Source organism: Pelodiscus sinensis, chromosome 1 (assembly GCF_052426305.1).
Source record: "Pelodiscus sinensis isolate ZL-2025 chromosome 1, ASM5242630v1, whole genome shotgun sequence".
In the NCBI taxonomy this organism is placed as follows: Eukaryota; Metazoa; Chordata; order Testudines; family Trionychidae; genus Pelodiscus; species Pelodiscus sinensis.
In genome coordinates this window covers 108,165,689-108,178,306 of record NC_143052.1, presented here as the reverse complement: position 1 = coordinate 108,178,306, position 12,618 = coordinate 108,165,689, and the positions used below count along the sequence as shown (strand labels likewise).

Genomic DNA, 12,618 nt, shown 5'->3' with positions numbered 1-12,618 from the left:
GGTAGCATAATTATTTCAGATTTGGATGCTCAAATTCAATGCCAAAGACAACGGAGATGTTACCCAGATAAAAGATACCCACAACAAATAGCTGAAGACTTACAAAAGCCTTCTGGTGTAACAATATAGTCAGGTCTGCATTCTTTATAGCCTGAGGCATATTTTCTGCCCTTCAAATTAACTCCATTTTGTCCTTTTCAACCAATACCCTAAGCCAGTGGTCTCCAACCTTTTTAAGCACAAGATCACTTTTTGAATTTAAGTGCAATCTAGGATCCACCTCAAACCCAAATACCCTTGCCCCGCCTCTTTCCTGCCCTTTCTCTGAGGCCCTGCCCCTGCTCACTCCATCCTCCCTCCCTCCATCCTCCCTCCCTTTCACCTGTCAGGGGCAGAGGATTGGAGCACAGGCTCTGGTCTTGAGCTAAGGGATTTGGTATATGAGAGGGGTTCTGAGCTGAGCCTGGGGCAGGGAGTTGCGGTGCAGGAGGGGGCTCAGAGTACAGGCTCTGTAAGGGCGTTTGGGTCCAGGGGGCTCAGGGCTAGGGCAGGAGCTTAGAGAGTAAGAGGGGGCTCCTGGGTATTGGTACAGTGGAGATATAGAAGGCTTACTCCTGTTCTGGCCCTGCACCACTCTCCAAACCAGTCAGCAAACTCCTTCCATCCCAAGCCTTGTGCCTCCCCACCCCCATTCGATCTGTGGAGACAGAATACAGGGTGGGAGAGGGGGCACCCTGAAATCAGTGGCTCCTCCTCTCCCTTCCCTACTCTGCGCAGCAAGCAGGAGGCTCCTGGGAGTGGGGACAATCTCTAAGGCAAAGGGCAGGAGATGCACAGCAGTGGGGGGAGTGGCAGCTGAAGTGCCCGTATTTGATAGTCTCTTGACCAAACCAGTCAAGATCACTTGTCAGGGGTTCCAAGATCTACCGGTATATTCCGATCTACTGGTTGGTTACTACTGCCCTAAGCAGTAGCAGAGTGCATGTTTTCCAAGGCATAGCAGAGAATTGGTCCTTTTCAGTCAATTTGGGTGACAAAATTGGCTTCCCCTAAAAAAAATGGTGGTAGAAAGAACACTGCTACAGCCATATCCATCAACAAAAAGTTATGGATGATTGGTCTTTGCCAGCAGGACACTATTAATATACTGGCATCCTAGTCTCCAAGATTTTATAGTACATTTAACATTAACTACTTGAGAACAAAAAATACAATTTTTACATCTATAGCTACTTGGAGGTCCCTTCATCTCATCTGTGTAAAGCACTACATACCTCCAGCAGAGGCAGTGCTAAAATCGAGCCACATGGCTTCATTTGATCCCTCAGATACTATTGAAGGGGGAGTGAAAGGTGGAAAAAGTTTACTAAGAAATAACTTCTGGGAAAAGGTTTCTGTTCAGAAACATAAAAGAACTACAGAGAAAACATCACTTGCAGAGTCACTAATCCAGGGAGTAGGGTAACATAGCAATCTCAAGAAAACCTGAGTTTAGTCCTAATCTAGAGAGATACTGTATTGCAGCTTTTCTTTCACTATTACAGAAAGGGCACCCACATGCTCAGTATTTGGCCACTCTGTCAACTGAAAGCAGAGTGTTCGCTGCTATTGGGCCAGGGCCATAACCAGGGTGGAGGCAAGCAAGGCAGCAACCCCAGGTACAAAGACACAGAGGCAGAAAAATGAGGGGCTAGCTTGATTTAGGTGCTAAAATGCCTATTTATGATTTTGCACTGGGTCACATTAGTCCTGAGAAGACATATGGAGGACAGAGACACTGCAGTTTTCCACTAGCAGAAATCTGTTTTAGGACTTCTGATTGCCTTAAATTCCAGCTGAATGACTTTGGGGCTTACAAGTTGTAGGAATTCCTGGAAGAAACAACTTCTGAATACAGAAATTTAATATATTTCAATAAGTCGGTGGCCACAACAACTTGCAATCCACGTATCTATTTTCCATTCCTTGGGCCACACTTAATTGGGATTTCCAAATCATTCAAGATACAAGTCATTCTAACATGTCATAGATTGACAACTACAGGAAACAATGAAAGAGTATAAAACATTTTTTCAAAGGAAATTTACCCCAGGAAGAATGAATTCAACACTCGTGGTACATGTCACTGAGCAAGCCTTGAGAAGACTGGCATGAAAATACATGAAAACATAAGCCACATTTTACAGACGTTCATACGAACAAGTTGAGAACAGACTCAGGATCAGATTGCTTTTTCCCCAACTGGTCCTTTCTGGTATCTGCCAGCTTCAGCCTCATGTCTGCACTGCAACAGTGATTTCCTAATCCCTGCTACAGGAAGTGAAGGCTTTAATACCCTCTGTATCTTGAAGAGCCATATGTGTCAATTTGCTGGGTTCTAAGTAGGAACTCAAAAGCATCACTTGTCACTTGCAACAAAAGATCACAGGTGGCTAGCCCATTCATTAACAGAGCCACAGCTGGATTTATCTCTAGAAGATGCCCTCTATACTAAAAGCTGCATACCTCCAAATTCTATAGTTGAGAAGCTCATGGTTAATTAACCATTGATACCTACTAGTCCTGGAGCAAAGAGTAATACACAGCACTTCTGAAGCACCTTATGCATAAGTGTATCAGAACTCTACCTGTAAAATACTCTGAGTCTATGTACCTACTTAAAGGCATCTGACAAATTCAGTATGTAATACTCATTTCCCTCATGCACTCCCTTCTACACAGAGTTGAATTTAGGTCCTTATCCAATACAAGATGGCTTAAAATGTAGCAACTCAGAGCATCACTTCAAATTCTCTTTTGGCCAATGCTTACAGCAGCATTGATTGCATCCAAAACTGCAACACTGAGCACCTCAGCTGGAGGGGGTCACGCTAGAACATTCATTAAGAGGTTGAAGGAATGATTGCACAGGACTCCCCCTTCAAAAAGCCAAAACCAAAACCCATATTCTTTCCTTCTTTCATGTCCGGTAGCAAAGGTTTACCCAGCCACCATCACCCACTCACAAACAAAAACAAACATAGCTATATAGTTATTTCAAAAATCAGTGAGATTGTCTCTTGAGGTTTTTCACGAAGGTCTGAAAGACTCAACAGCAATGTACAGGAGTTTTTTATTCTGTTTTCTTTTCTGCAGTGTCAAGTACACAAAGGCACAACAAAATCAGAAGCTAGTGAGAAGGGATAACAATAATTTGCATCTAAGTGACATTGACCCCAAAAGTTCAGGATTTTTAACCAATTTAGTTAGTGAACATACACAGAGTTTGTGTGTTTACAGTGATCAGAGGCACAGCAATTGTACTGAAAAAAATCTGAGATTCTTGAAGCAATTTGTATGTATGTATGAAAGCCTAGTTTCTCAAAGTCAGAGCTAAGAAATGGAAGACATTGAGGCCATATGTTCCAAGAAGATACATGGCACAAATAACTTACCTTTCCAGAAAGTCTGCAATGCCTACTATCTATTAAGATAGCTTAAGAGAGAGAGGAAAAAAAAGGCAAAACCGTATAGCTTTCATAGACAACAACTGAATGACAGAAGGAAGCAGCCAAGAAATCACATCAAAATGATTTTTATGGATTGATCAACTGATTGCAAGACAGAGCCTAGAGCATTGCACCCTTGGCAAAAGGCTGTTCTTGAGCACCACAGGTTATGGACAAGGACATTTATGGACAAGGACATTTATAAGCAACTTCAAATCAATTGATGAAGACACAGCAGAGGACTGTCCTGTCATCTTAAAAAAGCTTTTTACTCTGAGGGTGAAATGTCATTATTTAATCCATCTACAAAAAGAACTCCCACCAGAACTCATATGGAATAATCAAATTCACTCTAGAAGGAAAGAGGGAAAGTTAAGTCACAGCAGGCAGAACCTTCTTGGCACACATGAGGAGATATGCAAACACTTATGATTCTCATCAGTGGTGGTACTGGACTGCTGCATCACACCTAACAGGGAGAGAGATTTTTACTTGACAATATTTTCAGGCACTTATTGCATTATGATTTAATATAATAAGTATGTAAATTTTAGAGGGTGTTAGCGTGTGAGATTCCAAACTGTAATTAGCAGGATGTACTGTATTTTGTCTGACTTCACTTTTAAAATGGAATCCAGTGTCTTATCACCTAGGCCCAGATGCTGACACTATTAATTGCAAAGCATTCCATAACAGATTCCATTTTCCTTCAAATAGACTAACGGGCTCTGTCATTCTGGCCCTAAATTAAGCCCTTAAACTATTATGTTAATAAATCAGAGTAATGTTTATATTATCTTGCATATTTTAATCTATAATAGGTCATATTAAGTTTCAATGTGAAGGGATACTTAATTATACACAGTGACACTTATAATGGAATTATAATTCTGACAATTTTAGCTTAAAACATTAATAACATTTTATTTTTTCTGCTACATGTAGTTTAGTTCAGATTTACAAGTGAGTGGCTATATGTTAACACTGCTGCTAAATAAAAAGTGAAACTGTTACATGAAGTACTATTGTCTATTTAGGGAGCAGGTTATAATTACTCAAGTAAAGGCCAAAAAATTCTTAGACTGTCATCCATGATCAGTAGGTCTCATTTCAGGAGAGACTGCGCAGACACAAAAAACTAGAATCGTTGAGATTTTTAAACAAACATTACCTATCACAGCTATAGGAGACTGAGACAAAGTTCCTATGTAAACTTTGTGGGTCCAGCCCTCTTTGGCGGATGTGTTTGTCTCAGCAGTTCACAGTAGCTCACGATTTCCAGCACCACACCTCGGACTTTAGTTTGCTGTTTGTTGAGCTCTTTTCATCATTGGCCGATGTATGGTAAAAGTGGAAATAAACTCCACAATCCTTTTCTCCAAGTGGAAACGGGGAAGTGGGTATTGGAGGGAACCTGGTCCCACCCTCTACTCTGGGTTCTAGCCCGGGGCCCTGTTATAGTAACTGCCCATGGCTACGTCTACACTGTAGCCTTCTTCCAGAAAAGCTTATGCAAATGAAGTGTGGAGTGGAATATCTCTGCGCTTCGTTTGCATAATTAATTAGCAGCCTTTTTGCGCAAGAGGCTTTTGCACCAAAAGGAGCCGTGTAGATGGCACCTTTTTGCACAAAACCCCCCTCCTGTGCAAGAGCCATTCTTACTCATTTTTTCAGGAATGCGGCTACTTGCCCACACTTTACCCAGAACCTTCCTTCTCTCCCATTCATCCTCCTAGGCTACGTCTACACTGGCCCCTTTTCCGGAAGGGGCATGTAAATTTCACGAGTCGTCGTAGGGAAATCCGCGGGGGATTTAAATATCCCCCGCGGCATTTAAATAAAAATGTCCGCCGCTTTTTTCCGGCTTTTAAAAAAGCCGGAAAAGAGCGTCTAGACTGGCCCCGATCCTCCGGAAAAAGTGCCCTTTTCCGGAGGCTCTTATTCTTACTTTGAAGGGCGCTTTTTCCGGAGGATCGGAGCCAGTCTAGACGCTCTTTTCCGGCTTTTTTAAAAGCCGGAAAAAAGCGGCGGACATTTTTATTTAAATGCCGCGGGGGATATTTAAATCCCCCGCGGATTTCCCTACGACGACTCGTGAAATTTACATGCCCCTTCCGGAAAAGGGGCCAGTGTAGACGTAGCCCTAGTGTTCATTAATTGTCTCTTTCCTTCCTGCTCCCAGAAGCACTTTCCTCCATCCTCTCAGCTACATGCGCACCACCAACTTTAGGCAAACTCCTTTTATAGTGAGTCTCAACTATAAAATGAATTAACCCCAGGTGTCCTAATCAGCCCAGGCTGGCCTGACTCTGCAGACCTGATCAGTTAGCCCCAGGTATTCCACTTCCCCTGATTGCTTCTGCTGGTTCTAGACCAGCCCCGCCCAGTTACCCTGGGAACAGAGATCTCCTCAGTCTGCAGCTGATACGTCTCCCCTCTACTTTTGTATAGCCTTCTGATCTGCCGGAGACAAATAGATACATATTAAATTAGCAAAGCCCTCTCATTTCACACCCTGTACCCTGAAGAAATGTAACTATATGCAGTTGATTAAAAATCTCTCAACTCTTTTAGAGATATCTTTTGGGAGCTCTTCCGTCTCCCACTTCTCCTTCCTCCACCAGCCCTTGTCATACTTCTTGCTACTCCGAGTACAGATTCACATAAAAGATGGCTAGCCTATCATGAGCGGATTCTGGTGCACGCGTAGCCACATTTTTGTATCCACTCGGGGCTCTACAAATACTCGTTACCATTGAACTATTGCTGTATAGTTCTCGATGGGACCATGGCAGACAAATGGTTCTAAAACCAAAATTAAAGAGACTGTACAATGAATTTATCCATCAGGAAGCCTGTGTTAAGTAAGGTTGTATATTCAGTGCAACGTTTGCACTTTGCTGTTTGATAGAAATATGTGAACATCTCATTTAAGTGAAGGCAAGCAAATCAGACTCTTCAGAGAGTCAGATGCTGTATCACTGTGTGGAAAATTTTTAGCTGTTAACCTTAAACGTCCTATTTCCTACAGTCTAAAGGGGCACATTTTTCAGTGTAGATTAAAAAGAAATATGGGCCTCTGTAGCAGAAATTGTGGGAACAGGGAGAGAACTTGAAAACATTGCTTTACACCTGCGTATTAGGTGAGAAAAGTATTGGTGTAGTAACTTCACATAAAAGAAGCCTTTAAAATTCTGTCACTAAGCAGACAAAATATACCTAATGCATATGCGGAAGGACTCCACCACTAGACTTGAAGGGAAATCAAGTTTCTTTTCTAATTGAGAAACATATCTGCCAAGAGAGCTTTAGAGAAAAAAATTTAATAGATATTGATTCAGGTTAAGCTGTAAACTAATGGAGCAAAATTTAATTGATATGTAATCTGAATTGATTCAAGGGAAATTATAAGATGGAGAATATAAAACAAAGGCACAGAGGGCTTTGGCGTTCTGATTTTTACACCCCCTTTTTACCTGAGGTTCTGTTTGCAGTATCTGAGCTCTTGCCATGGAGATCGGCTTCTAGCCACTGGCATAAGACTATATAACATAATGGAAACAAAAACAAAAAGCATGTATGAACAAACTAAAGATGCATAAAACTCAGACAAACATGACATAGACGTTATCATTTCTTCCCAGCCCTTCTGCTTCCCCACTGCTGCCAGAGAGCACAGTACGTAGTAGTAAATATTAAAGTATATCCTTCCTAAATTAATGCACACATTAACAGAGAGCTAAAGACTTGTCAAGACTATTAAGAAAAGAGTTAACATTTTTAGATGTTGAGTAGCTATACTAACATAGTATTTCATTGTAAAGAAGCCAGTTAATACTCTAAGAAAGCATACAGCAAATCTTCAAAAAAAGCAATTGTATGATAGGATCGTACTGAAACTGGTAGGATCTTTTAAATGTTATACAGGTTGGACCTCTCTGGGCCCAGACAAGGGGGATTTCTGGACCAGGGGAGGTCCCTCCCCTCCTGGCCCATGCTAAGCTGCCGCTTCCCCACACACACTGCTCCCTGGATGTCGCTCCCTAGGCCAGAGCTCTCCAGCTCCCACAAGCCTCACTGCTGCAGGGGCGGGAGCTGTGAAGTTGGGGCTGAAGTTTCCTGGCTGCGGTCAGGGCTGGAGCTGTGCGGCTGGGGACCGAGCTTCCTGACTGCCGCCAGGGCCGGAGCTGCACTGCTGTTGCTGGCCCCCTGCTACTCCCCTCTGCGCCCTACCTCCCCCGTCCACAGGACTCCGGGGTGAGTCCCATCTTTCCCCGCCCGCGTAACTGGCCCGCTGCCAAACCTCTCTATACCTGGACTCTGTGGTCCAGGAATATCTGTGGTCCTGCCAGACCACGGATGTTACTGGACCAGAGAATCCCGGTTAAGGGAGGTACAACCTGTATTAGTAACCTTGCTGCAATCTCAATATTATAGTTTTTTCCATCCAAGGAACTGAAACACATGGTTAGCAGTTCTATTTATAATTTCTGTATAATACAACAGTTTTTAAGTAAGTGCCCCCAACTGGCAAGGACTTAAATAAACAAGTTTCAGATTTATGTCACAACTTGCAATGATGCTTTTGAACACTGATTAAATACTTAGAGCCGAGAGATGCACTCAACCTTTTTCTGCCTCGGGTATCCCAACGAACATTGGTAACGCTGAATATAAAAACTCATTTACAACACGTCTAACTGAAATACTCTTTCCTAGCAGATATTGTGTTACCTTTCCATAGAAAAATGTTTCCAAACGCTTGAAGAAGGCAGTAGCATACCCCATAAACAAAATCAAGATGGCAACACAGATTTTGAAGTGCTCGGGCACTCGACAGATGAACTGAAGACTGGAGGTGCAGGCTTGCCCTCCTCCACCCGCTGCTCCGGCTGGGTGTGGGGAGTGGAGTTGGGTGCTAGCCCTACTCCAGGTGCCCAGTGCTCCTACCAGGGAGTGGAGAGGGGGGGCTTGTAAGCCCCCCGTGACCAGAACTTGCTCCCCACCGGAGCACCAAGAGGGGAGGGGAATCAGGGAAAGGCCCTGATCCTGCTTTGTGCCTGTAGCACCACACCCCGACGGAAACACCAGGCAGGCAGAATGGGGCAACTTCTGCACTCCAAACCCACTGGGAGCACTTGGGGGCAGAATGGGAAAAGCCCCAGCTCCCCATTGGGAGCACCAGGAAAGCAGAGAGGGGTAAGGCTCAGTGCCCCAACCCTGCAACCTGCTCAGACTGCTTTGCTCTGGCTGTCCAGTAAAGATCCTGACTCTGCTCCCTGCTGGAAGTAGCAGGCTGGTTAGGCAGCGCAGAGCAAACGCTGATCCTGCTCCCCCGCTAGGGCCACCAGTTGGCAACAGGGCAAACTCATATCCTGACCATAGTGAGAGCACGGGGATAGGACGACAGAGCAAGGCAAACCCCTATCTGACCCCTCTCCCCAGGAGGAGCACCCAGGAGGAGCACACAGAGCAGGGGCAAGCCCTAAGTGCCAGGTGGGGAATGGGAGGCATACATATTTGGGGGCACCCCCCCATTTTTATGGAGCCTCTGGCATGTGTATCAATCCCTCCCTTCCCCATGGCCAGATGGAGTGGGGGAGGGGGGAGAAGCGTTCCCTCTAAACTGCCTGGCATAGTCAGAAGCTCAGAGCTCCTTGCAGGACGCTGACGGGACAGGGCTGATTTATCACCTGTGAAGCTGTGCTGCCAGGCAGCTCAGAGGGAACGCTGGTGGTGGTGGTGGTGGTGGGGTGGGGGGGGTAAAAGTGGCCCCATCACTGCCTGCTCACCTAACGTTAGGGCCTACCCACTTGTCCCATCCTGGCTATGCCACTGTTGCAGAGCAAACCTACAAAAATCGAAATCTGAATATTCATTACAGAACTGAATTACTGTCTCCAAAAAGTGAATTAAAATAGATTTACTCTACTTCCTTCTTTGCCGGTCAATTGTCTATGGAACCAGGAACTTGGAAGTGATCATTCCTGCATTCTCAAATTGTCTATCATCTGCAAAGACATTCCTCTGCACATGGCTGAAAGAAGTGCTTTGAATAACGAGATCTAGAATAGAATTTTTAGTTTTTAGGAGAAAACTTCTTCAGATGAAACAAGGAACAAGATATAGGTTGTGCCCACAAAGCTCATGATGCAATTCACATTTTGTGTTAGTCTCTAAGGAGCAGCAGAACTATTAGCTGTTTAAGTTTTCTCTTGTTCCTTGGGTTGATCAGTGGGACATTGCATTCTAATTCTCTCCATTAGTTTCAACACACTGGTTATATTTTCAAACTGCAAAGCAGTTTTCTACTTTAGAAACATTAAATCATTTCAGTCCCTTGTTCTAAACCACTTAAAAACCCCATTTCAACCTCATAATTAAATTGGGGGAAATCTGTGAGATTTCCATGATCAGATAGAAGAAAAATTAATTGGGGAGAGCAACAGTTATGAAAAAAGTGTGTGGTTCTTGGGCCCACATGTTCTGCCTCTTTAGTAACCACAGATTCCATCTGACAATAAAACTTTGCTTTTTCTAAAAACTCACGTTACTCTGGGAGGGAATGGTCTCTTCATGTAAGAGCACAAAGAAGTTGTCCAAGAAGACACACAACTGCACTCACCTTTCAATTTTGAAATTTCCTGTGTTCTAACCTCTCTTGGTTAATCAAAGATTTTTAATCACTGTGTACTCTGATAAATAACCAGAATGATTCTACAAGTATCTAGTTTGATTAGTTGGCACTATCAAAACTCCTAACTTAATCACTTTTGAAAAATCACACTCTATGGGCATATAGGAGTTAAGTTTTCTACTACCCACTGTTTTTGAAATATGGCTGTGATATAGGAAAAAATATCAATAAGAATGAAGTTACATAGGATAATGGGGAAAATGGGTCAGCCCGCTGCACTGCAGACACATGCATCTAAACACTGGAATGTATAAGCAAAACTACAGAGGTTAATGTCATCATTTGTTTAAGTTATACAACCCTCTTTATTAAGGCATAAAAGATGCACGACTATTAGCAATGGAGAAACACGTGTACAGCTACAAAAACAATACCGCACAGGATAATTTTTTCTGTTCATTTTGTAATGACAGGAATTAAGGTATGAACCACCTATAGTTTACCACGATTAAAGAGTTACACTTGTGGGGAAAAACCCCACAGCATTTAAAACAAAACAAGGCAGTTTGTATTAAAAATTAACATTTTACAGTTCTAGGGATTAAAGACTATATCTGACACTAACAATTCTGATTCTATTGATATTGTACTGTATGTTACTCGACTGACAGACAGCAGATAGCTTTCAAAACTTCACAATTAGTGGGTAAGTTCCAGATCACCAAAAACACTATGATTTAAGTGGTATTAAATATAAAAATTTATATCTTTGCCTTCACGCAGTAAACATTATTAAATATAGTTTAAATCATACCTAACATTTCCAGTGAATTAAACATGTCCACTTTAGGTAATATCATTGTAAATCAAGACTAAGTATTACATTTTAGACAGCAAGCTGCTATGTACAGTAAATATTTCTCTTTATTCAGCTTCATTGATAAGAATACAGTGCTGTTATACAAACATATTCCACAACAGTTTATCCTAAAGGCCTAGATTAGTCAGCCAAAAGTAGTGAAACAGGAGTACAACTAGACTTTCCACAGTTCTAGATATGAGCAGTCAGTCAGTCACTTTCAGTCTCAGGCCTCCATTTTCTCTATGACAACATGCAATGAATTCTAAGACATCGCCCCTTACTGTCAAGTTAGATTTGTCTCAGAAAACAGCGTTTCAAGTGTGGGATTCCAATCCACAGCTTCCCATTACTTTAAAGATCAATATCCAGATGCTTACACCACCATCACCAGCAAAAAAAAACCCAACAAACAAACAAAAAAAAAGAGTGCTGTTCTTTTATACTTTGTTGTTCCCCTATACATAAGCTGGTGAGCATTTTGAATCCAAAAAAAGAATACAGATGTGTAGTAGCTTGAAAGGTAGGGATTGAGTGATAAATTTAATTTTTAAACTTAAGCTTCATGCACATTATTGAATACAGTCTCGTGTGACTTTTCGGCACATCACACTATTTTAAAGTAACTGCATTTTTTTGGGGACCAGAATGCTGTACAGACCCTGCGGACCTGTTAACTACAGGAACTTTTCTTGATAAGTCAGTGTTTTCTCACAAATCAAATGTATATTCTTCTGGTGAGACATCTTTTTATGTTCACTGAAACATGTGCAAATGTGAATTCCATAGATGGATGAAAAAGATATGCGGGAACATTGACCACCACCACTGAGAAACTTAGAACTGCTCAGCACTACAAAGTAAGGATGTTAAGAAGCAGGTAACTGACTAATTGTGTAGACAATTAGTCAATAAGAGGAGGCGGGGTCCCAGGCCTACCCCCGCTGTGACTCTGCCTTTTAAATGTAGTAGGAGCTGGGCAGCTCTTACTGCATTTAAAAGGCAGAGCCACAAAGGGGATAGGTCTAAGGCCTGGCACAAACTTGGACAGAGCAGTCCAGGCTTGTGCCGAGTCCTGGACTGCTGCACCTCTGCTTCCCCTATTCCCTCCGTTGCACTGCAGAGACGGTGCTGGGGAAAATGGGCTTTTAAAGCCAGCTCCTTCAGCACCACCTCCTGCTTCCTCCCCTGTTGCTGCTTCCGATACAGAGGCAGCAAGGTGGAGAAGCAAGTAGTTGAGTAGTGAGTCGACTACCCAATAAACCTAGGCTTATCAGGTAGTCAACTAGCTGCTTATATCCTTACTACAAAGTAAACTACCAGTTACTATCTACCCAGAGATGAATTAAAATCAAGAATTTAATGTTTCACTAAATTTTAGCAGCTCCAACAGTACTGCCTATTCTGTAATATATTTAAAAAAAAAAAAACAATATGCAAGATGTCTACCCAACTTGCAGCATTTCTGTTGCCTGATAGCCAGTAGGGACCCGCTGACACTTTGGAACAATCCATTACACCATTCTGTCCTCTCTCACACTCCCTTCTTCATTCCTAACTCAGATGAGAGAGTCAACATACAGCAGTGTCACCAATTTAAATCGACAGCAGGTTTAAAAACAAATAAAAAGAAG

The 12,618-nt window shown here is 42.6% G+C and overlaps 1 protein-coding gene across 4 annotated transcripts in view; it reads right to left on the bottom strand.

Moving 5' to 3' along the window:
* Positions 1-12,618, bottom strand: part of DENND5B (DENN domain containing 5B) — a 191,149-nt gene that overhangs the window by 105,449 nt on the left and 73,082 nt on the right. For 3 of the 4 annotated variants that reach the window (XM_089782208.1, XM_075940587.2, XM_075940572.2), the window contains exon 2: positions 6,965-7,030. The exons of the other annotated variant lie outside the window; for it this stretch is intronic. In XM_089782208.1, the coding sequence (XP_089638334.1) occupies positions 6,965-7,030 (66 nt within the window). The remainder of the gene's footprint in view (positions 1-6,964; positions 7,031-12,618) is intronic. 4 annotated transcript variants of the gene reach the window in all.